The following is a 26,788-nucleotide window of genomic DNA, read 5'->3' on the forward strand; positions in this document are numbered from 1 at the left end:
CTGCACAGGCTGGGCATGGTGATCTGTAGGCATCTATGTTACCACCCGTTCTGTGGATTAACAGGGAGCTTCAAAAGCAGGGCAATATCTCACCCTCCCTTAGTACTAGTGCATAATATCAGAAAGTCACCAGTTATTCTGATTAATATATCACTGCACTGAATGCTGTAAATTAGGTTATAGTGATATAAAGCCCTTAGCAATATACAGCTGATTAGGTATCACTTCAATAATTAAACATTTTAACTGTAACCCTACCAATTTAAATGTGCTACAATATTTGTTGGACCTCCTATGACAGGAAGTCAGATTCTATGACCCTGCATGGAAATGTGATGCTATTTTTCTGGCTTTACGCCAGCACTGACTTACCTAGATGGGTCCCTTGGGCACAGTCAGTTCACATTTCCATTTTAGCATGGGATAAAATAGAAGATGAGGATGAGAGCAGAAAGTTTTGCTTTTTTAATAACCCTACACTGTTATCTCAGTGCTCTACAACACAAGTATCTAGTTTCCTGTAGAAACCATAAGTAACCTCAGTCAGGACAGAATGCCTTATCTTCGCTATGTGGCCTATTCACAAGACACCCCATAGTAGTTACAGAATAAACCCCAGGAAATTTCTTTACTAAATGCTTAAAAACTTTCATGTACTATAAACAAAACTTGATTTTTAAAAAATAAGAGATATAATTAATGACAGAGGCCCGATTCTCCACTGCATTGCACCTCCTATAGTCATTTACATCTAGGCAAACAGGGGTAATGTGTTACCAGTTCAGAATAGGAGCATTTTTACATCAATTTTGCTCAGGTGTACAGGACTACAATCTCTATAGCAATATCATACAGTGGTTTCCATTCCAATGGATTCCAGACTTTAGTAGTAGCTACTGAAGTCACAGAACACTGACTCCAGCCATAATCTTTGATAACCCTGACCAGCAAGTCAGTCTCTTGCCAACCTGTTTCTGAGATTCACCCATCTTGTATCAAACCAACCATTTCAAGGGTGGAAAAGTAGCACTGTTTTATGATAAACGTCAAAAGAGTTTAAGAAAGGAAGTGAAAATAATTAAAACTACAGGGAGAATTTAGTTAAGAACATAATTACTCAAATTAAAAATTCACCATCTTGTCTGTTAAGAAAGAGTCCACGAGTTCTTAAAATGACCACAAATGATCAGAATTTCAGTTTTCTATGTCCCCTGAAAACAGCACCACCATCAGCACAGCATAACATAGTACCATTCTGGTATCTCAGCTCAATGTTGACTTGATGTGAAGAGTGCAAATTAACTTTCATCACTTCCTGCAGCTCTTGGGCTTTCCTTAGAAGTTTCCAGTCCACGGATAGTACTGATGAGGCACAACCCTACCTTGCTTGAGAGATCTAGTAACTCAACATGATATGACTGTGCATTTATTATTTATAATAAATTCCTTGTTATTCCTAACAGTGAAGCAACTATTCAACAGACATCACCATATGTTAACAGACCAAGTCCCATCCCTACCTCAAGCAGAGCAAACAATGTGATAGCAGCAAATGACATGTTTTATTTTTGGTTTGGTATGTTGCTATGGTAGGAGGGGATTTTCTAGATGGTAAGCCGGGTGAAGGGCATTGGAGACCATGAGCGAAGAGGCATGAGTGGTTGGAGCAAACAGCCAGTCATCACAGGAGAGAATATTCGGAGTGAAAACTGCAAGAAAGCAGTCTGATGACATCATCACTGTGTTCCTTTGTCCCTACTTCATCTGCTGTCTGCATCTGCTGTGCCAGCTTCAGTCTTTGCTCTCTCCTCCCTGCAGTTTCTCCCCTGCAATGGGGAAGGATAGAACTACATGGGTCCTAACATCCCCTGAGAGATAGGACTGCCCCCCCCCCCCAATTTTGGATCCAGGAGTGCTGGGGAAGATGGGTGGCCCCAACCAGGCTCCATTTTATCTCCTCCCCAGTTGAGCCGTATCTGCTTGAATTAATCTCTACAGCTGCTAAACCAACTTCAAAAGCCTCCTAGGTTTTGGCTTCTCCAAAGCAATAACACAACACAAATCTCAGCCTAAAGTACTACTTCCCTGAGCCTGGCAGCTCCTAAGATTTCCTCTGTAGGCCATCTCTTACCCACTTTACATCCTAGCTGGAGCTAAATATACCCATCTACCACTTTGACTCAACAGTGATTACCCTAAATTTTTAATGCAGGGTTTTAGCACCACAATCCAGAACTAGAACAAAAAAGCCATGCACTCCTTTACAGGGTCTTAGCATCTGCCACACTCCTGGACTACTGTATTTAAATGAACCACAATGTGGGTTTGAAGCACTATTCTCTGTACAATAATTATTCTCATTTACAAAACACTCTGAAAATCACCCAACATTCTCTCTGCTTTTTGTCTCATATTTATAGAACATCATCTGGCTGTGAGATGCTTGTTGTCAAATTGCCACCCACACTTCAAAACACTCCTGATATGAGACAGAAAACACAAAATATTTATTCAACCCATGGTTTTGAGGGCTTTTCTTTGGGGGAGGGAGTACCCTACAGACTAGTCTGTCACTTGACAGTATTGTTCATGATCTGGCAATATGTTTGATAATTGTGTCAAACTGACATTTGAGAGTTCAATTAATTCCTTCTCAAAGTAAGAAGCAAGTTTCGCACATGCCAAAGCCTTTTCTTTCTTAAATTACACATAGATGTTTTGAGATCTTTTTATAAAAAGCACCATTTTTTAAAATCCACAATGCAACATGTAGGTGACAGACTCAAGCTAGACATTTCAGCTGCTGAAATTTATGCTAACATTTAAAGACATCTGATTACCACTTTACATGCGATTGATATATAAAAACAACATACTGAGCACATGTAATCACATTGTCATCTAAGAAATAAACATGTACATAGTCAGTACAGTACTCCTTTGCTATGCAGCACATTTAGATATCAGACACAAAACACACTGTCCATTAAAGGACATGAAGTGAAATCCAATCCTGTGCAAAGAACTAGCACAAAGCCTATGAACAATTTGAGTCCCATTTAAGCCCTCAAAATAACACTTAAGAGGGACGTAAGTGGTACATAGGTCCCACTGCACAGGGATAAGTTTCACCTTCAATAATTAAGAATACAGATTTTGACATATTGTTCAGCTGTTTCTAACCTGATTATGACTAGGGTCTAAGAATTGTTTGCAATTACACAAAATCAATATATTTTAAATAGGCTATGGAAAAACTGAGAAACTCGCACAATAACTTCACCAGGGAGAGACAATACCTGAAAACTTGAAGAAAATTATGGATCACTTTAATTAGTATTTTGCCCTTCCTTTTCCTGCTGTGAAGAAATTTATTAAATTGATAAACTATGGCTAAAAAAAATGTTCACCATCTCTACCTTTAAATATGTTATTTTTGTCCTCAGTGTACTTGTTATGACATCATTACACATCCCAGCGAACCCCGCATCAGAAAATCAACACCTTCAATTTCACACTGCAGCTTTGCCTAAAAGAATGAACAGTAAAATATATAATAGCATCCGCTGCTGGTGACTGATAAAAGCAAACAAACTTTCTGGAAAATGTGCTGTGTATGCCTTCAGTACTCTATTTACTGCAGAGCTCTCAAAAATGGGGGTGGGGTGGAGGGTGTCTGAGTACAACCCAGATGTTCAGTCCTGTCCTACTGAATTTGCTGGTATTTTCCATTTCTTTGGGTAAAATTTTGGAAACTAGCTCATCAGTTCCTACTCTAGGGCCAAGACTTTGAAAAGTGGCTGGTAATTTGGGGAGCTTAAATTTGAGTGCCCAACTCCAGACTCTTTAAAGACTGAGTTCTGGAGGTGGGGCACTCATCACATTCTGAAAGTCAGGTCTCAGTTGGGCACTTATGAAAAACAGGGAGAACTCTATTCTCAAGGATAGAGGAAAAAGAAAAGGAGTACTTGTGGCACCTTAGAGACTAACAAATTTATTTGAGCATAAGCTTTAGTGAGCTACAGCTCACTTCATGGATGCATTCAGTGGAAAATACAGTGGGGAGATTTATATACATAGAGAACATGAAACAATAGGTGTTATCATACACACTGTAATGAGAGTGATCACTTAAGGTGAGCTATTACCAGCAGGAGAGCCGGGAGGGGGTGGGGGGAACCTTTTGTAGTGATAATCAAGGTGGGCCATTTCGAGCAGTTGACAAGAATGTGTGAGGAATACAATATACAGTCATTCAAATGCTAGGTTTGTGCAATGTTATGAGATTCTGACCTGTTAAACAGCAATAAGGATGGAGACAGAAACCAGAACTGCAGCCTTGAGTTTTACAGGATGTTTCCCAGGAATCCCCTACCACAAATTGCAGTAACTTGGCCAGGGAACATTTTCATTGGTATCTGAAACAGGACTTGAACTGGGGCTGGGAGTAGAGGAGTAATGGTACTTATCTAAGCAGTGTCCACAAGCCCTGTAGAAAGTTGGAATGAATCATAGAATTCCCCTCTTCCCAAGATTCCTAGCATAAACCATGGCATTAGATGAAGACATCTGAAAAATGTTAATAGAAGATGCTATTGGGATCCAGTCTTGAGAAGGATATTATATAGCAACCTCTAAAGCCTTTCAATATGGTAACTCAAATCTATTTAAAGTCAACCCATGTTTCTCCAATGGAAGAGTCAGCATTTTTGTCTACTCCTTTGCGGTAGTAGTAACTTTTCAATGTCACTAGATCCTAACATACAAATATTTCAAGAAAATGTAAATATTTAAAAATAATTAATTTATATACTGGTTCCAGCTCTATTAAACAGTAAGACAGTATGGGAGTATTAGTGCCACAGCTGATGTAGAATATGGCTGTAAAACATAGCTGCTACAACATAAAAAAGTGAAAGGGGACAAGAGAAAAGATGCATTCTTTGGGAATTGAAGTTCCTTACACCACAAGTTATGAGTATATCTTAAAAAGTCATCTTCTTCATGGTATGCCATTGGGATGAGTTAATATACAGCTCTTTGAAGATGTAAAGTTCTCTATGGCTTCAATCGTACATTGGGATCCACTAGACCAGATCCCTGAAGAATCCCCCGATATCACAGAGTTTCTACACTAGTTCCCACGGTAGATTCTTTGGGTGAAATTCAGGCACCACTAAGTCAATGACAAAATTCCCATTGACTTCAATGAGGCCAGGATTACCCTTAGTTCAGAGCCTTAGGGAAAGGCTTACCTTAGTTTTCAGCTTGACAGCCCATTAGATTTGGATAAATGCACTGTATTATATTTATAGAAGTAAATTTCCAGTATGGTGTCCTTTTAGGCAGCAAGGTGGTGTTTTATTCTGTCATACATGTAATGCAGTCAGTTCACATTTGTTTAAAAAGAACAATACATTATTTCTAACTAGGTGAAATCTGGACTTTTTTAAAACATTCAGGGACTCTCAGGAAACAGTTGAGTCTCTCAGAAATGGCACAGGTAATTTGTGAATACAACAGGCAGCTATTGCTAAAATACTAATTAATTAATTACCTTCGACCTCATCTAAAATCCATTGAACCTTCCCATTGACTTAAACAGTTTTGGATTAGGTCTTTAGTATTTATAGTGGCCTTGACTGTGTTCAGGGCAAGGCTCTGTATTTGGGGCCAAAGTTTTTGCATGATTAGCAACACTGAATGTCAGACTATGTCTGTTAAATTTGTAATGTGTGGTTTATCATGCATTTCTTTTTACATGTAACTGCATGATTTGAATAAGTGAAGGTTCTATTTTTTAAAAAATATAGTACATTAGAAGATTTACATGCCACTTTATACCGCAATATTGGCTCCTCTTTCTTCTCCCATGATTTGTGAATGCAGCAGGGTGAGCTATTTCACCATATTTTCAGACAAATAAAAATGCTAGCAAAATTACTTAATACATATAAACAATAATGGATTTGTGAGCCACTGTTTACATAAGAAATATGGTAAAAAATAATTCATGGAAATTGGACTTGCAGAAACATTTTCTTTTTTTGCCTTTCAAAGTGCAAAGGAACCCCCATCTGGATTGCAAAAATAGCGCCGCTAGCCTTCCTCTCCTGGCAAATTCAAAGCTGAAATGGTCACAATCTGCTTAAACTCCATGGGAAGTTGCAGTTGGAGAAGATAGTCCTCACTTCTTGTGCCAAACTGTTATGTAAAATTGCTGTGTGCTGTTAAACGTTTGCATTGTTTCACCTCAGTGGTGGATGAAATGATCCTTGTAGGTTATGTTTGTAAAATCACTCTGGAATATATAAATACATTTAAAAGATGGAAAACATTACATAAAAGGTTTATATAGTTATTCAGAGGATCTAAAAATGAGACTCTGCTCTACAAATAATGGTAAATGGTTAAATTAACAGATCGTATAGACCATCTCTTCAGAATCCAGCCATGTTGACTGTACTGTGATGCAAACTACTTGATACAACTCAGTAAATTATGGATGGGATTTTCAACAGCAATCAATATTTGCCTAATTCTGCTCCTATTGAAGTCAATGGGAATTTTACAATTGACATCAGTGGGAACAGTTAGGCCAGTGCTAAGTGCTTTTAAAAACCCTGCCTTTCATCATCATTCCTTTTTTATTTCAAAGTCTTCATGATGCTGTTGAGAAAATAAAAAGACAAAGACTACATTCTAGTACAACGTGGTACAGTAATTTCATTTTTTGCTTATCCTTTTAAATACAATTATATAAACTACTGTTTCATCTGTGGTACAATCTCCCCTTTTACTCTAAAAGACCTCCATCCCCTATTCAAATCCATCCTTGAAAATCAAGTCTTCAGTGAAGCCTCTAAATACTTCAGTGGAAAGATAGATACCACCCTCTCCCCCAAAATACACCTTGTTGAACCATTTATACATTTATCATGTTTCTGACCTTTATTTTGTGTATCCAATTTAGGGAACTAGTCCCAGAGAAGAGTTCACTCTGGTAATGGTGGCAGAGTTTGGCCATAAAACAGTCAAATCTTTGGGACAGAGACTGTGACTGTCCTTATTTATGACTGTGCCAAGCACACCGCTGGCACTCCAGAATCAATTATCATTTCTTTTCTTCAAACATCACAACTTTAACTTTATTTTCATGGGGCACACGTCTTGTCCAGCATTTATTATTTTAAATCATGGTAGGAATATCTCTATCACCAAGGCCCTTAGCTGCAAAATTAAAACCCATCTCATCTTCTCTCCCTCTCTATCACTTCTTTCAAAATATTAGATATATTTTTATCATTATCTCATGTTTCCACTGTATATCATAATTAGCTAACAGATACACTGAATTTAAGATAGTATGTTACAAAATAGCTCTTAAAAGCCCAGCGAGTATGATAATGTATATACTTCAAGAGTTAATCTTTTAAATTTCTTAGTGTTAGTTGTGGCATTAGATTGTTACAGTTAATCCCCAAATACGGGAATCATGGTAGGCCCCAATTTTGCAATAAACTCTGCATGAGTGGACCCCTGCCTGCAGCCACATGAAGATCACTGCACAATCTGGGCTTTACAAATATTTACAGGGGAAGACAGAACTGATAGCCTCCTTTCTGCTGAACTCTTCAGGATTTAAATGATCCCATCATCATGTTTGAGTCTGCAGATTACTGAATGAACATGTCAATGAATAAACATATAGGTCCAAATCCTGGTCCCATTAAAATCAACAGGAGCTTTGCCACTGATTTCAATGGGACTGGGACTTGGCCCATAATCTAATGTTAGCTCTGAATATGATGGTAGCAGTATGTGACACAAGTTCCCAGTTTCAAAAGGGTTAGAATAGTGAAGTCCAATGCAATATGGTGAGTACAAAGCATAAAGGGCTCAATTTTGTCTCCATATACATGGTTTTCAATGCCTTTGACATCTATGGTGGCTGCATCTGTGCATGCGAGTAGAGACCTGAGCCTGCAGCACATAAATAATACAGTGATACGAACCTTAAAAGGACATCTAGTTTATGTGAATCTATGTGAAGTCTATGTGAATCACGTGAATCACTTTTTTAACAATCCACCTTGTATTCATGGTGAGAAACCAAAGAGATATTAATTATCTTAAGTAAAACACAGTATGGTTAAACAAATCACGAAAGTTCTTTTTTCACCTTCCCCAGATCATTTTTTGAGGGACGCACAAGTGGGTGGCCAGGAAAAATATTTCATCTTTCCAATCTCACTGAGGGCCATGCCAGTGTAGTGAACACCTAAAATGGCTCTCACCAAGCGAAGGCTGGTTGAACAATACTAACACAAAAGTGTCTTTTACTAAAGCAATTCCAAAAGACTCATTAAGTCACAGCAGGAGGGGATCAGCAGCACAGCCAGCTTCACCTTTGCTAACAGAACAACTCTGGAAATAAGTCACCTTTAAGGATTGCTTTATAGTCATAAGTTATATAAAATCAATAATATTTTAAATGGTAGCATCCCGGATTCGCTGCCACCTGAACTCCCATTTCCCTCTATCCTCAATTAATGCAGAATAAAGGAATTTAAGAGATTAACATTTGACACTCACAGCCATTAGAGGTTTTTTGCAAAATTTTGGTTAAGAATGGTAAGATATCAGGAGCAGGTTCTGATTTTACACCTGCATTTCTGTTAGCTATTATTTTTTACATAGCACCAACAAGTATGTTAGGTGCTTTGGAGACACTCGTTCAGACAGGTCCCCAAGCTTAGAGACTAACACTGACACTGAACAGACAAAGATGCAGGGAAAGGATATAACAGGTATGTGCTTTTATAATCCCTAGCCCATTTTCCCCTACTGTAGTCTCATCCAGCCCTTCAACCAGCCTAATCTTGATTATTAGTCCCAATTTGCCCCAGCCTATGCCAGGCCACCATCTGTTTTTAACCCATTACTAATATGCTGTAATAAACTGATAGAAGACTGTATTTCTTTAAAAAAATTAATCTTCAAAATTCCCAGTTCTAGTCAAGGTACAATTCTCACACGCTCCCCTCCTTCCAATCACTCCTCATCTTCCCTCCCTGTCTTTATGGGACAACTCTCAGCCTGTCTTTATGCTGTCCTCTTCACGTTCCCTTTCAGACAATTACCCCCTTCCCTCTCCACGCATCTTCCCCCCACCAACATACACACAACTAAGCAGTTCATGCTAATATTCTGTTCCCAGTTCCCGCTCAGTATCATGACATATTCCTACAAAGTTATGTTTACATTACAATTGCAATTGTGAATATTGGGTGGAGAGAGCTAAGTATGTTTCTCAGAAAATTACCCCCAAGAAAGTGGAAATTGGTAGAGTGTCAGAATAAAAGTGGGTTTGTGCTGCTGAAAGCAGCAATTATATCTGTAAAAATCAATGAAAATGATAATTCTCTATAGAATCTGAATCTTTTTACTTTGAAGGTAAGGAGCAGTGTTCAGTGAACACAAAGCTCTAGATACTATACTTGGAAAAATAAAGGACCTGGTCCTGAAACCCTAACATTTTGCTAAGATGTAAATAATTATGCAAAGGTCCAAGGCAGTGAAGAATCAGACCATCAATCATTACTCATGCCAACTCCTATTGAAATAGATGAAAGTTTTGCTGAGGAAGGACTGAGTAATGACTATTACTTTTAATGACTGTTACTTATACAATGGTCACCCTTAAAAACTCCCCAGTTGCCTTTGATACCATGGTAAGGGATCATATTAGAAGACAGATAAAATACAGTGAGTTACCCGAATGTTGGCAAATACTGGAGGAACCTTATTTATTTATCTTAGGCAAAAGTGGAAAAGTTTTAAGGTCAACCACTGTAGCAAAACCAGAATATCTAACAAATACATTTGAGAGTGATTTAAAAACAACTGATACAATGCAATACTCTCTCTTTCTCTAATTATTAAACATAAAAAACTACTGAAATGCTACCTTTACGGTTACCTATGCAGCCTTCCAAAGGAGCCCTGTTTCATTCAGTTCACACAAAGGACAGTGCTCCTATAATCCACAGTGATTCAATATTTTGTTTTCTCCCCACTGTTCAACATATAGCCACATATCTTGTTTGTTGCACACTATTCAAACTGTGCTCTGAACCAGGGTCTTTTCTGTGGCTCTCAACACTAGTATCTGAGCGCTTCACAAATATTAATAAATTAATTTTCAGAACATCTGTCAAAAGTATAAAGGGAAGAGTAAACACCTTTAAATCCCTCCTGGCCAGAGGAAAAACCCTTTCACCTGTAAAGGGTTAAGAAGCTAAGATAACCTCGCTGGCACCTGACCAAAATGACCAATGAGGAGACAAGATACTTTTAAAGCTGGGGGAGGGGAGGAAAAAACAAAGGTTCTCTCTGTTTGTGTGTTGCCTTTGTTGGGACTAGAGCAGGAATGCAGGTCAGAACTCCAGTAAAGGGTTAATAAGCAATCTAGTTAGATATGCGTTAGATTCTGTTTTGTTTAAATGGCTGATAAAATAAGTTGTGCTAAATGGAATGTATATTCCTGTTTTTGTGTCTTTTTGTAACTTAAGGTTTTGCCTAGAGGGATTCTCTATGTTTTGAATCTGATTACTCTGTAAGGTATTTACCATCCTGATTTTACAGAGGTGATTCTTTTACTTTTTCTTCAATTAAAATTCTTCTTTTAAGAACCTGATTGCTTTTTCATTGTTCTTAAGATCCAAGGGTTTGGGTCTGTGTTCACCTATGCAAATTGGTGAGGATTTTTATCAAGCCTTCCCCAGGAAAGGGGGTGTAGGGTTTGGGAGGATTCTGGGGGGAAAGACGTTTCCAAGCGGGCTCTTTCCCTGTTATATATTTGTTAGATGCTTTGGTGGTGGCAGCAATAATGTCGAGGGGCAAAAGGTAAAATAGTTTGTCCCTTGGGGAAGTTTTAACCTAAGCTGGTAAAAATAAGCTTAGGAGGTTTTTCATGCAGGTCCCCACATCTGTACCCTAGAGTTCAGAGTGGAGAAGGAACCTTGACAACATCCCAGTGAGACGAAGGGGTATTCTTATTCAGATTTGCAGATTGAGTTCTGATGCACAGAGAGCTTAAGGCTGGATGCCCAACTTGAGACATCTAGGACCTGATTTTAAAACAAAGCTGCCACTGACTTTAGTTGCAGTTGTGAGCATTCTGCACTTCTGCAATTCAGGCCTCATGGACTCATATCAGGCATCCAGAAAATGAGGAACACCCAATTAGTGACCACCTGTGAAAAGTGTGATTTAAGTGACTTTCCCAGTATCCCATAAAAACCCTGGGGCACAGACACAGATAGAATCCAGCACTCCAGGGCAGTATTCAACTGTCTTAACCATAAGACTCTTCTTTCTCTTTCTGCAATGCATGTCCTCATTTACTATACACCTTTCAACTTCTGCGACCAGTGAAGCAGGGGTTCTACACACAACAGCCTTCTTAACTATACAACCCTGATTCATCCCCAAAGAAGGAATAAAGCAGGGTCCAGTGGGAAAATATTATGTGAACATGTAATTAAAGCATAAGGCAGGGTCCAGAGGGAATATATTATGTGAACATGTAATTAAAGCATGTATGAGAAGGCACACACAGAAAGGGGCTGAATTAATGTTTCACAGGGAAGTAGTACAAGTAGTGGGCTGGAGTCTCAATCTTGGGGTGGAGCATGTTCAGTGTGGATGGAATGTTCGTGGAATTTAGCTGGTAAATCTAAGAAGTCTCTGCTGAGCATGTACAAAGTCCATTTTTCAAAGGTTTATAACTTGGCCAAATTTTGGTGGATTATGATAGGCAAAAGATACACCCCTGACAAAAGGACACCGCTCTGCCAATTATCAAGTCCCTGCTCCAAAGTATGGGGGCATACTGTTTAAAGAAAAGGTCACCAGAATTTTTTAATATGGGCAAAACAATGTATTTTTCCCAAGTCTTGTTCTTGACATTTTCCAAAATAATTCAGCTTGTGGCAGATACTTAGCATGTAATTCTTCAACGCAAGCAGTTAAAATTTGGCAAAGTTATAAGCAACTGAAAGCAGGCTCTTATAATGGGAAGTGTCAGGCAACCTTAATACTAGGTGGTGCTACATGCCTATTATTTTCTCTCAGGCTGTCAGAGAACATGAGCACTGTGGAGGCAGTGTACTCAAAAAGCCAAAGAGAGATTTTCATAGCATGCTGTAGAAACCCTTAAGCCTCATACAAGGAGCAGCATTGAACAGTTCCAGAGGGAGCCAGGTCTGCTGGAAAGAGGTTTATCATGAGGGAGAAAGAAGGATATATAGGAAGCTTTTAAAAGTTTAAAGACAACAGCAAACCTAAAAAAATAGCTACTTCAATATCTTTCCAATTTTTGTCTGAATTTTAAAATGTTTCTTATTGACATTAACATCCGGGAGTACTAACAAAATAATGCACTGAGAAACTAGACCTTTGTCCGTTGTCTTGGGAAACGACACTGAATCCTGTGGGTTAAAAAATGTAATCAATTAAGCCATTGCAATCTGTTGAGAAGGTAGCTCAAAAACATACTAGTTTTAAAATCATAATGCATTTGATTGAGAATTATTAATCTGCTAAAATTAACATCAATTAAGTGGTATAGCACAAGGTCTTCCCTTCTGATCTCCCATCATCCTGTTTGGTGGTGGTTCTTGCTGGGCTGTTCGTGGGTCATATCGTACAGTCTTCAGAGTAGCAGCCGTGTTAGTCTGTATTCGCAAAAAGAAAAGGAGTACTTGTGGCACCTTAGAGACTAACAAATTTATTAAAGCATAAGCTTTCGTGAGCTACAGCTCACTTCATCGGATGCATGCATCCGATGAAGTGAGCTGTAACTCACGAAAGCTTATGTTCTAATAAATTTGTTAGTCTCTAAGGTGCCACAAGTACTCCTCATCGTACAGTCTATAATCAATCAGTGGCTTCAGTGGGAGATTTGCCTGAGGGTTTGTCTACGCAGAGGGGAAATGCACACGACAGGGGTGTGATTTTGGAAGTGCATTAACTGGTCCATGTACTGAGCTGGTGCTCACTAAAAGTACCCTCTAATGTTAAAATGAACTTGGGAAGACACACCCCTGAACTGAGCACTGATGAACCTTGCAGACAATTCATGAGTAAGGACTCCAGAATTTTACCCTATTAGTTTAGAGACTGATGATGGTCATGTTTGTACCAGTGTAACTCAATTGACTTCAATGGAGTTACTCCTTATTTATATCAGCAAAATTGAGATCAGAGACAGACCCTTAGAATATACTTCCATCATACGCTTTTTAAAGAAAATTGTCTTTAATTTTTTTTTATTTTCTCTTGGGAAAGGAAAAAAATACCCTTGCAGATGTCTTTTGGTGTTTATTAAATGTCAGAGTAGAAATCTATGTACATAGCCTAATAAACTTACAATAATTTCTGTAGTGAATGACATGAAGATGCATAGTAAGTCTACAAATTCTCTTCTCAACACACTCTATGCACTTTTTAATTTAATAAAATATTGTGTGCTTTGTAAAAAGAAAGAAATAAAGAAATACTACAACAACAGCAGCATGCATTTCTATGGTGTCCTTCACGAAAGAGACCAAGTGTGCTTCACAATACAATCCATTGCTGGATATAACCTTTTAAATAAATAAATGATGATTTAAGGGTTTAGAAAACACTAGATTACAGAATGTAAACACTGAGATCTCATAACCTCGGTGATGCACACAGTATCAGAACCTGAACAGAAGAGAACATAGTGTTTGTACCAGCTGTTAGTTGAAGTGTATTATAAAGCAATGCTAATTCCCTAATTCTGGAACTACCTTCAATTTCTCCTTTTCTCAGAATCCATTGTGAGTTTAATAGTAAATTGAAAACAATGTTTGCAGGGAAGAAATTCGAATCTTATAATTTATTTTTAATTTGGCCACTCAAAATCTAGATATTATATTTTTTGGAACCAAAACATAAATTACTTCTCTTAGATTTCAGATATAATGTATCCATTTTCACAAACTACCCAAAACCCTAATATGCTGAATTACATTGTGTTTGAGGGCCAATTTGTGCCCCCAGTTTGTGTGCAAATTCTATTGAAGCCAATTTGGCTCCAAGGCCTCAATCCTGCCTACACTTAAGCACATGTGTAGCTTTACTCATGCGAGCAGCCTCCTGATGTCATTGGGACTATTTGTGTGAATTATATACATGCTTAAGTGTATGCAGGATCAGCACCTACATAAGTAACATCAAAAAGAAATAGCCAACTTAATGTTCTGAGCAATTACTCTCCTCATATACTTGTTTTAAAGAGTGCTGACTTTATATCTTCAGCTTGGATCTGAAACCTTTGAACATTGCTCATTGTTTTGTTCACAAAGAAATTTTTGCCTTTTTTGGTGGGGTAAAGGATAGGTAAATACAGCATTCAAACCTGGTGGAAAAACCCTGTTACCTTTTTTCATGTCTGACCTTGGGCATTACACCCCACAAACCATCATTTCTGCCTACTATTCAACCAGCATCTTGTCAAATCTGGCTGCAAGATTAAGTTTCCTGATTCTGAATTCAATATTGCAACCCTAAGGATATAAGAACCAAGCTGGAACATTCTGGTTTTTTTTTAAATGGATAAAATTGTTTCAGCTCTGAGACCACAGTTTGCCCTGACTATAATGATAAATCATCATGAACGACACTAAGTGAAATGAGTTTGATGTTCTCTGCTTTATTCATCCATGTTAGAAGCCATTTTTACATTTGCCACAACTTTTAACCTTTACTCCAAAGGACTGAAGGAATCTTGTTTGCAGATATTATTTCTGCTTGTATAATCCATCTGATGAATGCGAAGCACGTTTTGTACACAGAGTAGGATGGACATGCTGAGAAGGTAAAACATTTGGCAAGGAATCCTACAGTGGTTGTGTTTCCCTAGACTAGTTTAATATACCAGTACTAGCCACTCCTCTTTATCACTTAGTATCAAAATAAAAAAATAAATGAAAACTTCCCCTACTGTGATTTTAAGGCCTGATTATGCTGAGAAAGGGACTAAGGAACTTTCAGTACTTTCAGGATTTGGTCTCTGCTGAACAACAGCAACTCCTACTGAAATGAATGGGAACTGCAGGTGTTATGCAAGTATTCGACACTTTTCAGGGTTTGGTCCAATACCAAGAACTACATAAGAATCATTACTGTATTTTATTTACTACTTACTTGTTTAAAGGAAACATTTCTTTTAAACAAATATCAATGTTGTTTACATCTTTACCCACCTTTTACAGTTAGGGTTTGGTATGCACTCAGGCAAAATTCTCTACTGTGAGCTGTATAAGAAAATTGAGCCCAATAGCATCTGCATCATATTATGGGTAAACAATAATAGGCTTGATTTGGCTCCAAATGAGGACCCTGGGATTTTTGGACAATGAGAACAAGACTGAGGCCACACTCTGAAACAAAGAACGAATCATAAATATTGTAGTCTTAGCCCATCTGGTATTTTTTCAATAATATATCTTCCAAACATGGGCTAAATCCTCAAGTTCATATTTAGATTTTAGTTCCAGTAAAACTCCTATTTACTTCAGTGTGAGTATGGCCTGACTAAAGCCTAACTAAAGCTGACTTAGCTTTTAACTCAAAAGCTGGCCCAATAAACAGAAATGCAGTTGGAGAAGTAAACAATTCAGTAAAATGGATATTATTCAAATGTCATTAATTATCTACTGTAATATGTTTAACCACAGCTGTTTTGCATCATATTATCACCAGTTTACTTAATCTGCTTATAAAAGGCTCATGCTCTGTTATTGTCTCTTAAATGAAACTCTTGTTTCCATAGCACGGGGTTACTAAAAATCATTTTTGTCCTATTATTTCTGCCCTTGTTATACTTCCGTTTTGGAAGTGCCATTACAGAGCTCGACTGTGTCTCCTAAACATACGAGCATGAGATACCTGAAAATGTTTGAAATTTGTAAAACAAAATTTACTTGATGGAACAGTGAGTGAAATATTATGTGGTTTGTTTTTAACATTTTTTTCCTTTTGCTTAAAGACCTGTTTTTCTTTGGAATACCCCTTGATGTCTGTGAGCTACGCCTAGCTTAGGGCCCAGTACCGCAGTTACAAGTAGACAGTATCAGGCAAGTAGTCTAAGTATGGTCAACAGAACTAATCTCACATGACTCAAGTGATACAAATTTGCAGGATCAAGACTTTTTACTTCCAAACTGGCTGTAAATCGCTTTAGTGAAGTGAAAGAAAAACTATCATTGATATTAACAGGAGCAAGACTTCAGAGTAAATCCTTTCTCACATGAGCAACAGACTGCAGCGCAGCAATGGTACTATTGCTGTGACTATGGACTACTGTCAGTAAGGGTTTGCAATGTCTGGCTGTAAGGCCCCAACCTTCCAAACACGCATATGCTTAACTCCAAGCCCATGAGTAGTCCTGATGGAATCAATGGGTTTACTCCTGAGAGTAAAATTAAGACTGTGCCTAAGGGCTTGCAGGTTCAGGACTTAATTTTGCCAAGAAATTGTATAAAAGACATGAACAGTACATATATCTTTAATAGTGGAAATATCCATTTGCAATAACTATGATCTTTATTTTACATTGTTTAAGAAAATTCATTTATACCATTGGACAGAAGAGAGTGCTTTGGTATAAAGCTTCCCCCCCCCCCCGTCACTTTCAAAATAGCTAGGAATTTAGAACAGTCTCTTGATCTTCAAAATTTTCTTTTGATCCCACAGTTAGATTAAACTCTCCTATGCAACAGCACTACCAGTCAACAGAGAATCAGTAGTAAATATCAACAGCTAATCTCTCTCTTTTGAAGACATAGTCCTACATATCAGAAAGGTTTCAAAGCCAGCGATAAAACAAAAAGCCTGAAGCTATGGTCCATTTACCTGTAGTCCTGACATTCATGAAAAATAAAAATATTCAAGAGCCTTAAATTACTCTCTTTTATCCTAATAGTCAACTCTAATTATACAACAGTGTGTACTGTAATTATTTAGCCGGCATTTAAATCAGACTTCCCTGAATTTATGAGCAATGACAGTTTAAATAGGCAGCCAGGGCCTGATCCTGCATACTGTTATTCTTGCGAGTAGTCCCATTGAGTTCAGTGTTGTATAGAACTACTTGAACAACTAAGGAATACTTGCTTGAGTAAGGATTTGGGTCCCAATTTAGCAGGGCACTTAAGTACATTTTAAACTTAAAGTATATGCTGAATTCCCATCGACTTCAATGAGACTTATGCACATGCTTAAGCCAAATCAAGGCCACACGGAGTGAGACCCCCCCAGAACTGACACAGCAAAACAGCTGTTGTTGTAATTATAGCATAATAAGAGGTGTCACAAACAGGCACCACTAAGAGAAGTAATTCACCAGCACAAGAAAAAGCTATATACATTTGTCTTCAACTGTCTTTTATTTCTTCCATTTGAGTTTCAGTCCAGATCAGAGGCAAAAAATAAAAGCCTTGTTACAGCTACAGGTCAGTGTAAGATAAGAGGCTCAACGCAGTCACTTCCATGTACTATACATAGGAAAAGTGGCCCAGACTGGTATTCAGTTTATCAGGCTAGAATCAAGGAACCATAGCAAAGGTACTTAAATGTAAATGCGTTGCAAGAAGATAGACATCTACACAACTGAAGGATTGTAGCACGTCCAGCAATTTAAGGGTCATATCCTGTGCATTGTTTTTCTTTATGGTTCAAATAATGGTGAATATGTGTGCACTTTAAATCACTGCTCTTTAAACATTTGACTTCATAAATGGGTTCAACCACCAAGTAATAGGCTAGACAATGCAACACAAGATGAAAAGGAGACAAAAAGAAATGCACTATGAAAACAAAAAATACTGATAAGGAACATTTTTAGAGGGCTGATATCAATTAAAAGCTGATTTTGGTGTGAAAGCAGGAAAATAATTTTAAACATGAAAGAAATTGATAAAAATCCATCTTTTGCACTGTAAAAGGAAAAGTCAACAGTGAAATGCATTCTTTTGCTGGAATCCAGGACTAAGACCAAAGAATTTACATATATTAAATTAACTAGATCCAAACTCCTCTACAACAAATATTTATATTGTAAAATATTACAGCCACATTCCTCCATCTCCTTACAATAATAATTCTTATGGAAACACTGTACTGGAGAGCATATAAAAGAGTGTGTTTCTGTGGAGATGGAATGCTTCATTATCAGAGTACCAGGGTGTACATAAATATTAAAAATATGTTTTTAGACATGATTCTTTCTGTTTACATTGTTTTTAGCACTACTGAAAACAAGATTTAATGTCTACCTGTCCATATGCATCTCACTTGCTCTCTCCAATGACAGAATTCAACTGTTGGTAGCCATATAGGACAATGATGTCTCTCTCCACAGTAGTTCTGTAAATAGACAGTGGGTCAAATACCTTACTCATGCAAGTAGTCCTACTCACCGCAATGAGACTAATTTTGCCAGAGAGAACAAGAATGGCCCAAAATGTAGAAAAAGGGTTTATTCCTAAAATGTATTTAATATAAAGTTTAGAATGCTTAAATGTATAAGGTTCTTTTAGTTAAAAGAATAAAGTTTTATGTGTCCTTCAGATTAGAAATAGGAATGTGCATTTGAACAGCAAAAGATTCTCTGTAGGAGTATTCAAGGAATTGTTTAATGAATGTTCAAGCCAAATTAGATATTCTCTTCACTGGTTAAAAATTAGCTTGCTGCAAATGCATTAATCAGTCTTAAAAAAAACCCCACTAATTTGGACATTTAGATCAATCTTGTAAAAAGTGACCAGTAAGTCACTGAAATGAGTGACTTCTTTTCCAAGGTATCCCACTGCTTAAAATAATTATAACAAACAAACAAACAAACAAACAAAGTAAAAACTGAAGAGGATCCAGCTATGCTGTACAATGTATGAGACATCAATCTCATAAACTGGTCTTTGGAGCCAAACTCTCTATGGAAAAAGAGCATGTGTTTACTCTTGGATATACAGCATTTGTTAGATTATGAGACCATATGGGAGGATATAACTGAAATATATAAACATGGCTGATGTTAAGAAAGGCAACTCAAACATACTGACAAGTATAATATTGACAAGTTCTTGCCTTTTTTGAAGAAGATTTTTACTTTTTACTAATTTACTTCATTTGTTTTTATTACCATCTAATTTCAATTTTAATTTATCCCTCGGTTCTACTATATTTCCAAAAACCAGTGAACACAAATATGCAGCCAGCCTGGGCCCTCAGGCCTCTGGATCAAGATGGCAGGCTGGCCTTGGTTCCCCTGGGGACAGCAAAGCCAGAAGGGTGATTGGACACAGTGACCTGTCTGCATGAGACGAGACAAAAACAAGAGGGCTGTAATGCTGATGAACTAACCTGTCACTCACAAGCTCAGATCTGCAACAAAAAATAAAAAAATAAAAGAAGGTGCAGTAAAGATTTAGTGAACACACAAGGTAGAAAGATACAGCTTAATTAATTAGATGATGATACAGTTAGTAACCAGTCTCAGGGTAAAGGGGGAAAACTGGTTTGGAATCTACTTAAATGTTCATGTAAAAGGATAAAAGAAAATAATTTTAAACAGCTATTATGGTTCAGCATGTAAGGAAGGTAGCTGTCAAAGATCAGGGTTTGATTCCAAACACACCAGTTATGAATCAAAATCACAATGAGTAATGAGCATCTAGATCTTGACACACTAAGCAAAGAGGTTGTTCTTCAGAGTACTTGGCTGCTTAATTGCTTGCTTGGGGTAGGAAAAATCCAGAGAAAAGGTATATAAGCAATTCTGGGAGCCAGTACACCCAGCTACTAGATAATGATTAGGACTGCAATAATATGCCTACCATTGCCATCACCAACAAAATTTGGTTCCTAAAGCAAGAGAGAAATATTGTTACAAAATGAAAAGATTTAATGGTAAAAATTTCTTTAAAGTTTTAATTTTTGGTCCTTGAAAGTTAACAAGAACTCATAAGAACAACTTTTTCCAGCACTATTATGGAAGCAAATGAAAGGATCATTTTTAAAAATACTGGTATGTATAGAATATTCATAACTTTATGATTTATCAGTAATAAAGGATATTATTATTACGGTACATGTAATTTTGGAGAGATTTTAGGGAACCTAGGGCATGTCGTTTGATAGTTATTTTCTCTTTTTATCAGCTGAATTTTTATACCCACAGGAAAATCAATATTTCTATTTTCATTAATACGAGCCAATTAAAATGATTGTTTTATGCGTCCTAATTTTAAAATGCATTTTATTTTACAAACCGAAAATACATATCAGCAGTTCTAATCAAAGGGTAAATCTTTTTTAAATTTTTAGCTATTTATTCTGCATTAGCTATTTATGTAGCTATTCATAAAAAATTGAAGAGAAGAATTTATGAAAACTAAAATAAATTGACTTGAAAATACTGTAAGTATGTACACAGACATATATAGGTATACACATACACATCCTATATAAACATATGTCCACACATACATATGCAAAAATGCTTGGAACACATTTATAACTCACACATAAACTGTATAAGTGATTTAATTAACAATACTCTTGAATTAACACAAAAAAAGAAAGTTAGTTCCTAAAATTGTGAAATGTATTTTTCTTTTAAGTTCATGCTTTCATTATTGATTTTTGGAAAATGATATACAACACCACACTATAAATATTTTTTCAGACATTCACCTGACTTTGTTTTTAATTGAGCAAAATTAAACATTATACACAAAAGAAACATGCTCATACTCATTCCACTGTCAAAAATCACTTTCAAAAATATAACAAGCATTAAATAAAATATAGCTAACTTATACATGGAAAAAGTTACATTAATGAGGATACTGCAGCTATCACAAGGTTTGCGATTCTTCAAGCCTTCAAGTTACATTTCCTGTAAACAGTACATATGTAAATCCTTATGGTTACATTTGCTTTAATACCATAAAATATATTTATTTAACACTGAACAAGTTGCCACAAAAAGGTAATTAGCACTCTCCAAAACATATTTTTCAGGCAATTTTATACTGCCAAAAAAGTGCCACTTTTTAAGTGCTAACAGAAAGCTATTTAATGTTTGGGGGATTTTTAATAAAAAATGTATTCTCTCTTTTTAAAATATTTAAAGCAATACTAGTCTGTGGTAAACATGGTATTACGTATCTGACATTTTCCATCTAAAAGTGCATTACTTCATATGATGATATTAATAAACCATATGCTTTGAGAGACTTCAGTCCTTTGTAATTTAGTTGAAAATAGTAAAATGTGTGTTTTTCCACCACTGTATTAACATACAGGGAATACAAATACTATGTCATCACTTTAGCAGCATGTGTTCACTATGCTGGAAACATATGCAAAAAAATAACAAACTTTTGAGAGTTCATAAATATCCTTTACCAGAGACTGATTTATGAGTCAACAGTTAATGAGAAAGTGTTACTTTCTCTCAATGAGAAAGTTATACTTAAAATTTAGTTAGCAAAAAATCAGACACCCTCTTCCCACTCTTATTGCACTCATAGGGAAAGAGCCCTTCCTATACAGCAGGACACTATAATTTCTTTCACCACCAGTCCAGGTTATTATTTGAAGGCAAATGAAAAGACAATGATTCTTCTCTCTTCTGGTTAAGCTCAAAACAGAACATTTAAAAACACACACACATAAAACTACAGACTTATCAGAAATCACAAAACAGAAAGAGAAGGACTCACTGACCCATTTGGAAGACAAAGACGACAAAACGGAAAAGCTCTAAAAATCAGCTTGTGAGGCCTCAGAGAGATATTCTTCTGGCATTTCATCACAGCAGCCCCAGACCAGTTCACTTCCCTGGATACAGGGAGGGAGAACTAAATAGAGCTGTTTATTAAAGCTGTTGTGCTGGATTGCATTAGGAAGCACGAGCAGACCACCTGGACCTTTCAGATTGTGACAGTGTTTAATTTGCAGGCTGCCCCTCTGCAGCAGCAAAGACTACTACATTTACCAAGCTCAATCACACATTATCTGGGTTAGGAGTAAAAGCAAAAAAATCCACAGCCTCTAGTATAAAAATACAGCCAATATACAAATAATGAATAGCATTAGGAATATGAAGCAACTGCTTAGTAAACATAATACTTTTGCTCTTCACTTCTTCTACTTCAGTATATTTAGACAAAATACAAAGGTAAATTAATAAATAAATATTGACAAAGCTCAGACTAAATTATAAACTGGGATTATTAAAGCAAAGCATGACATTTTTAGGTTTAACTAGTGATTCCCTGGCTAGATTAATATGGTCTTTTGCCTTTCTCACTTTCAGCACTATACTTGATAGAAAGATGGTACTGTAAATATGAATTACATGAATCATATGGTTAGACCCTTGTGAAAAAAATAAAAGGGGAGTTGAGAAATGGCTGACTCCATACCTGACCAATTACAGCTTGCATGGTCCCTGTGTCCTGCTGAGCTGAAAGATCGCAATCCATCATATGTAGTCTTTGAAAAGGAGAATGGGGGTTTCTGGCATGCATCTGTCAATCAACTTCTGCACTCACAACCATCACCAAAAGCAAGGGAAAAAAGTCAAGCTGCTCCACCAAATAGGATGAAATAGTCATGTGACCTTCAGCACACTCACACACATACATACTTCCATATAACGTATGAATTTTCTGCAGATATGAAATGACATTGACAAATACCCAATACCAAGTAAATAAAGTGAGACAAACAGCTACTCACCAAAGACAAAACACTTGCTATAATCTTCAGCCTAAAGATTTAATAAACCTAAGAGGTATTTTGAACTGATGCTTTCTTTTTAAGCCTAAACTTTCCAGATAATGTGATATCATTTTATGTATGGATACAGTGGTCAGAACTTTAACCCTTTGTGTTCTCTCTTTTTATTTATTTATTTCCCCCTTGTTATTCTTCTGTGGGCTGACTGATTTCCTGATTTCTTTAAGTTTCTTTTTTGTCAAAATGAACAGTCTTGCTGTGCCTCTTATGTCCATATACAAGTAGTCTGAAATCAGTAAAAACTAGAAGAAGGGGGGAAAAAGGGGGGGGGGGCTGTGAAACTGGTGCCCTTAACTAAAAGCTTAAAATAATCCTCATTGTATCCCATCATCACCCATTGAACATTTGCTGATTGGAAATACATATTTAAGTATGAGTTTGTGTGAACTGTGATGAGCACTAAAAATATAAAATATTCAAACTATGTAAATCCTACTCACAGAATCCTTTCCATTTTGAAGGTTAGCAGAGTTTTGGTTCATTCACTGCTCCACTGAACTGACATAAAATGTTGTTACTTATGATGGCAAACATTACCATTTTTTTCTAATGGAAACAGTTTGTTTCATATATCTTCCCTTCTGAGTTAAGATTTGCAAGAATTTCCAAGACTATTTTTTTTCTTTCTTGTCAAAATATATCATGCACTTGTCTCCAAAAGCTGAGTGTTATGAACAACACGTCACAGCATTGATTGCTGATGTATTATTGGCCAGTGATTGCTGAAGGGTGACATTAATGTAACCCGTAGCACTTTAACCCTTTGAGGATCAATACAGCTATCTGGCAATATATTAAAATAACAGCCCTTATACGTTTTTGTAGTATTACTGTTCAACAAAATATTAGCTTCATTTTCTTGTCCTCATTCTAAAATTCCAGTTACTTTACTACTATAAACAAGCTGGCTTTGAATAATTGTCTGAGTAAAAAGCAGTACCTGCACCTAATATTTGCATCATACCCTTTCCAGTTTAAACAAAGTTATCACTAGTTTTTTGTAAATAATTTTCTTTTTCAAAAGATATTGTAAATATTGACCTAAGCATTCCTAATTCCACTTATGCCTTTACGGAAAACCACTTGGAAATCTCTAAAGTAAATTTCTTAGTCATAAAACACACATATGATCATGAAAGATGAAAATTGTATAAATATCACATTTTCTGGTCCTGCTTTTTGCTGAATTTGCTGGTCTAATTAGTCTAATGATTTAAAATTAAGACTCCAACAAACAGGAATGCTTAAAACATAACAGCATATCAGTGAGTGTTTGTGAGAAAGTGGAAGGTGGGGGACATGAGAGAGAGGTGCCAATTTGATTTTGCATTTTCCAGTTCCTCTACTACAGTTATTTTAAAATTACTGAGTAGAAACTTAAGAAAGTTTTGCTGCATATTTCAAAGAAAATGTGAAAGATACAAAAAAAGAATTTCCACATCGGTACATACAAGGAATCAAAAAAACAAAATATGGGACAAAAACTTCTTCCGATCAAGGACTGTAAAATATGTGCAATATTCACGGGAACTTTCCTCCTTGGAACTGGAAAGGAGTACTTGAAATGGTACTTCCGACATCTGCTCTGCATTTCATTTCTAACATAATTAAAATACACCACTCATGCTGAAATCTTATCTGTTCCTCCTTATCCAGTATCATCAAACTAATACCCTGGGTTGCCTTTCAATCAATCTAGAATTTGCTGCTGTTTCATTCTTCAAGATGATTCTTTAAAAAAATAGCTATTGTTGTAAAGGGCATAATCATCATCAATATGATCAGCGTGAGTAAAATAAACCTACAGCTGGTGACTGGGGAAGAGAGCAGAGGGGGCTGCCTGAGCAGTCTCCACAAAAACAGCCTTGCTAAAGGCAAACATAGGAATCTGAAAGGCAAGTTGAAGATGTTTGTTTTATGGTTTCTTTTCAGGAAGAGCCTTTCTGCAGCGGAAATGTATACACTCATTTCAAATTTCTGTAACTTCTCTACGCAAACAAACCTCTTACACTTACTTTTGTGGTGATTTTATTAGCATACACCATGACCTAGACACACCCTTCTCAATAACAAACACTTCACTGTGTACACACACACACAGAACTGATACCCCTTCCTTTACACAAACACACCTTCTTGCACAAACACTCAGAAGCACAAACCACAAAGTCCCTACCACACTCACAAATGTATACACACCCGCGAGGAGCAACTCTGCTTACATTCAGAAACGTGTTGCCACTCAGTTTACAAAGACTGATGAAAATTAGAATTCACTCTTCTAATAAATGCAAATCTATTTAAAAAAACTTCCTTTGTTCAGTGTCTCTGCGTAGAACTAAATTATTGATATTAGTATTAACCCTAACAGCCTGGAGTTTCTCCTCTGCCACCCATCATTTCCTCTCACTTCTGTAATGCATGCGGTTTGTTCCCTCAGCAAAATTTGCCTGCATTTGAAAGTATCTGCCACTCACGCATGACTACTTTGTCCTGTGGTCTGAAGGGCCCACTCCAGCACCTCCATTGCTGCACCTTCACTGTGCAACCTCCAGGCCCAACCTTGGCCATGCTCGGACACTTGTCGATGGTGTTCCCCCCGCCCTTCTTGTTGTTTATGGGGGAGGGGAGAAATAGTTTTCTCCCGACTGCTATTCTTTTTTCTCCTCAACATAGTAACTTAGCTCTATGCTCACTAACCAAACTGAAGAAAACAACAAGTGAGGGAACAAGGTAGCTGATGCCATAGTACAGATCCTAGGTGATATTTAGAAGACCAGAAATGGGCTAAGATTCCCTTCTTTGCAAATAATAACAATAATTGAAGGACAAAAATGACAAACCCTGCAATGCTGTGATGTGGCATCACAACCTGTTGTGTTGTTTACATAATGGGTAAATTGTGTTCTTTTTAATGTTGCTGATGTCAATGAAATTCCCTGGGTGTAACTGAGAGAATAATGTATTTGTTGTGTTGTGATGACAATACATTTCTGTGCAGGACCATGCACAGCATTCTTATATATTTGTACCGTGCCTGGCACAAGGGGAACCCAATCCTAATGGCACCTTTGTGATATAAATAATTAACACATTAATAATAGTAATGACTCACTCAGGGACATTTCCCTTTATATTAATACAATTCAACAGACAAAATTCTGTTCTCAGTTACACAGGTATAAATCCAAGATGACCGTTCACTTTATTGGATTTACATCAGTGTAACTGAAAGCAGAATTTAGCCCATGGGATTTTGCACCATGCACTCTATGTACACGGTAGACCCATTATATCCATGAAATCTGGGACAAGCAGTACCCCTCAGCCCCCCAAACACAATAAAACAATACCAGTTCTAATTAACTTTATTTTCTCCCTCTTTCAAAGTTTATTTCCTTCATCTTCTGATAAATTCTTTGCAACATTTTTCCTTTCTTCAGGTGAAACAATAAGAAATTTTAAAAATGATTTACAATGAGCAGTAATTCTGCTATTGAGCACCAGCTGGAAAAATGTCTCTGAGCACAGTCCCTGGACTCTTCAAAACCTGCTCATGATGATACTGACACAGCAATGGTCCAATACACTCTGTACCTTCTTCCAGGGGAATAGATGTTTTGGAAGAGGCCAATACAAATTTAAAAACTACAGCAGAGTGTCACTTAATTTTTTTTTTTTTTGGTAATGATTAAAATGCTTTAGAGACAAATTCACTTCTATTCAAAATTTATTGTTTTTCTTGCCCTACCTTGAAATGGGAACGGATAGACCTTTGATAGATAAGCAGACTGAAAGGTTGTCTAGTTTCACTGAGGTCTTTTTAAGCCTCTACTGAAATGCTAACTCAGAACTTCTTACAGCAGTTCTCCTTAGAGAATCA

General features: G+C 36.9%; 1 protein-coding gene across 1 annotated transcript in view; it reads right to left on the minus strand.

The window, feature by feature from the left end:
- The window catches only part of POU6F2 (POU class 6 homeobox 2), a 371,816-nt gene extending 349,117 nt beyond the window's left edge, over positions 1-22,699 (minus strand). The window contains exon 1 of the mRNA XM_038388395.2: positions 22,530-22,699. Coding sequence (XP_038244323.1) covers positions 22,530-22,634 — 105 coding nt within the window. The 5' untranslated portion in view covers positions 22,635-22,699. The remainder of the gene's footprint in view (positions 1-22,529) is intronic.
- Between the last annotated feature and the right edge of the window lie 4,089 nt (positions 22,700-26,788).

This window comes from Dermochelys coriacea, chromosome 2 (assembly GCF_009764565.3).
Source record: "Dermochelys coriacea isolate rDerCor1 chromosome 2, rDerCor1.pri.v4, whole genome shotgun sequence".
NCBI lineage: Eukaryota > Metazoa > Chordata > Testudines > Dermochelyidae > Dermochelys > Dermochelys coriacea.